Here is a 2,709-nt window from a genome sequence, read left to right on the forward strand (position 1 = left end):
TGCTTTCTCACTGCTTCTAACACCCATGTGAGAAAAATAAATCCACTTACCTCCCCCACTCAATGTAACAGAAAATATGCACCCACCAAGAAAAGAAACTCAGCTCAGACGAGAATTTTATGCTGGTTGAAACACGTTTATTGAGAATTTGACAGACACTTTCACAACTCTATCAAGACAAGAGTAATGAGGATGGTGAAAAATCCAAAAGTAATACACATTTGGGTGTCAAGTTTCTGAAAACATCCCAATAAACATCATCCAGGGAAGGCAGCTGGAGGCGTCATGCGGTTTTTCATTTTCTTCCTTCAGGAGTCTGGGGCCAGGTCTGAAACCAGCGACTGGGAGATTGATGAGCAAACAAGGACCGACTAAAGAAGTAAGGACGTGTGCCTCTCGGCCTTGGGGAAGAAGATGCTCCGCCTTGGATCGTCCGCCAATCAGTAGAGAGCATATGGCCAGTATCTTCTGTAGCTGTAAGCGCCGCCGCAGCCGTTGTAGCCATAGCCACAGCCGTAGCCCACGGGGGAGTAGGTGCTGCCGTAGCCACAGCCCACGCTGTACCCCAGGGGGTAGCCGTAGCTGCCCCAGTAGCAGCCTGGGAAGACAGTCCCAGAGTAGTTGTTGCAGTACATGGTGTCAGGAGTGGAGGGTGCAGGGAGCAGGAGAGTGCCTTGCCTCAGTGTGATGGAGTCCCTCGGCTCCCAGCCTTCTTTATATACCCTGGCTCAGGGGTGTGGTGAAAAGCTCAGGGCCCTCATTTTCATTCTTGACACCAATTTGTATCACACACAAAAAAAAAGCTCATTAACTTGTTTTATTCTTGCTTAAGATGTCTTTACAGTTGCTTAAGTAAGCTCTCCTGTGAGAGAAGGCACTGGTAGGGTTCTCTGGAACAAATTATGTCCCTTCCCTAAAAAAGTATTGCAGTGACTTCAAACCACTCGGTCTTATAGACCCTAGATATAAATATAGAGAGAGATAAAGATGTTCCGTAAGCAAAATATACCAAGAAATATTCTGAAGTTGTTAACTGTTACTCAGTCCTGTTCCTCTCTGAATTTCCACGATGACACACAGCTGGAATTCAGTAAATACGTGTTGAATAAATTAATAAATAATATAATCAATACATAGTGAGTCCATCTCAAAATTGAGATATTTCTTAATATTCACTTGATTAAAGAATTCTCTTGTTAGCAAGACAAATACCACAGGATTCCTTTGATTTTTTTTTCTCTACTTACAGTTTACCTGTTTAGAAAACTGATTAAACATCTTAATTATAGTCCTCACCTGAATTATCTCTAACATCACGTGTCTAGACTCCCACCTAAACTAATAATCTTGTAATTGTAAAAAAAAAAAAAAAGAATTTGTGAATTGATCCTAGAAACGAATTGTCAAACAATCACGATTTGTTGGTCTGAAAATACTTTTTGAAGTAAAGTTGAAAGTAATAACAAGGTAAAAGAAAAAAAATTTAATGGGAAATCTTACCCTAAAATGTATAATATTTTTTCCATTAGACTAATAAACCAGATTATCTGTCAAATATGATGATCTTGTGAAGGGGCCAGGTAAGAATATTAAATCAATATTATTTCACTCTTAGAATGATCATGCACCCCAAGATAGAAATTTAAATAGAAATTTAGTTCTAAATATGAATTAAAGGAGGGACAAGACTGATCAAAACTATCTTGGGTAACACAAGACTTAATAAATTATTCCTAGATATCTGCATTGAGATTCCCTGGAATGGCACTTAGAAAACTTACAGAAAATTCAACAAAAGAGGACACAAGACATAGAAATAGAAAGGCACAGAGCTACAAGGAATCATTCTTGAAGACCAAAAAATGGATATGTATTACACACTAACCCCCAAATTGTACTTTAGATCTCAGAGGTAACTTTCCTCCCTGTTACCAGCAGCTAAGACATAAATTTCTGGGAGTGCATAGGGATCATAGGCTGAACCCAAGGACAAGGTGAGACGCTTGGAAAAATACAAAAGTATGCCAGCATTCTAACCACTAATTGGTTAATTATAGCAGAGGCATATTTTGAAAAAACAATGTTGCCCCACCATCCTTCTTTATAACAAAGCTGTATGGCAACCTAGGGTGATTCAGCATTTAAAATTCAAACACTTCATGTGACTTAGCTAAATAATGCCAGGGAATCAATTTAACTTCATTCATGAAATACAAAGGAATTCAACAGCAGCTCTTCCCCCCAAAATCATAGAATGATTTGTATTATATTTCTACTGTTGTTACATTGCTTTGCTCTGTAAACAAAAAACGAGTAACATTTGGAGAAAAGAAAAATTAAACAGAAACAATAGCATTGTAAACTGTAAAGGAAAAAGATTTGAACTAATGCCAACATTCAATTATGGGGTTCTTTTGAAATAAGTGTCTCTCCTAGCTACCTACCCAATCTAAGATGCTAGCTTTGCTCTCTGGAACACAATATCCAGCTCTGAATCTGAGTAGTAATGGTGAATAAAAATTAAAATATGTATTTTAAAAACTTAAACCCTATTTACAGGGAATATCCTAAATTTTGTCCAGAAATTCTATAGAAAACACCTACACAAGAATATTTAAGGGAAAAACATTATTGACAAGTTATTTAAAAACAAAATTAATAGCTAGCTTAATCCTACACTGGGCCTATAAAAGCTTTAATCTGATATAG

At 37.5% G+C, this 2,709-nt stretch overlaps 1 protein-coding gene across 1 annotated transcript; it reads right to left on the bottom strand.

The window, feature by feature from the left end:
• Positions 1-440: 440 nt before the first annotated feature.
• KRTAP8-1 (keratin associated protein 8-1) lies at positions 441-635 on the bottom strand. Its single transcript, XM_039858112.1, has one exon. The coding sequence runs from the start codon at positions 633-635 to the stop codon at positions 441-443; it is 195 nt and encodes a 64-aa protein (XP_039714046.1).
• Positions 636-2,709: the final 2,074 nt, after the last annotated feature.

This window comes from Pteropus medius, unplaced genomic scaffold, assembly GCF_902729225.1.
Source record: "Pteropus medius unplaced genomic scaffold, Ma_sr-lr_union100, whole genome shotgun sequence".
NCBI classification, from domain to species: Eukaryota; Metazoa; Chordata; class Mammalia; order Chiroptera; family Pteropodidae; genus Pteropus; species Pteropus medius.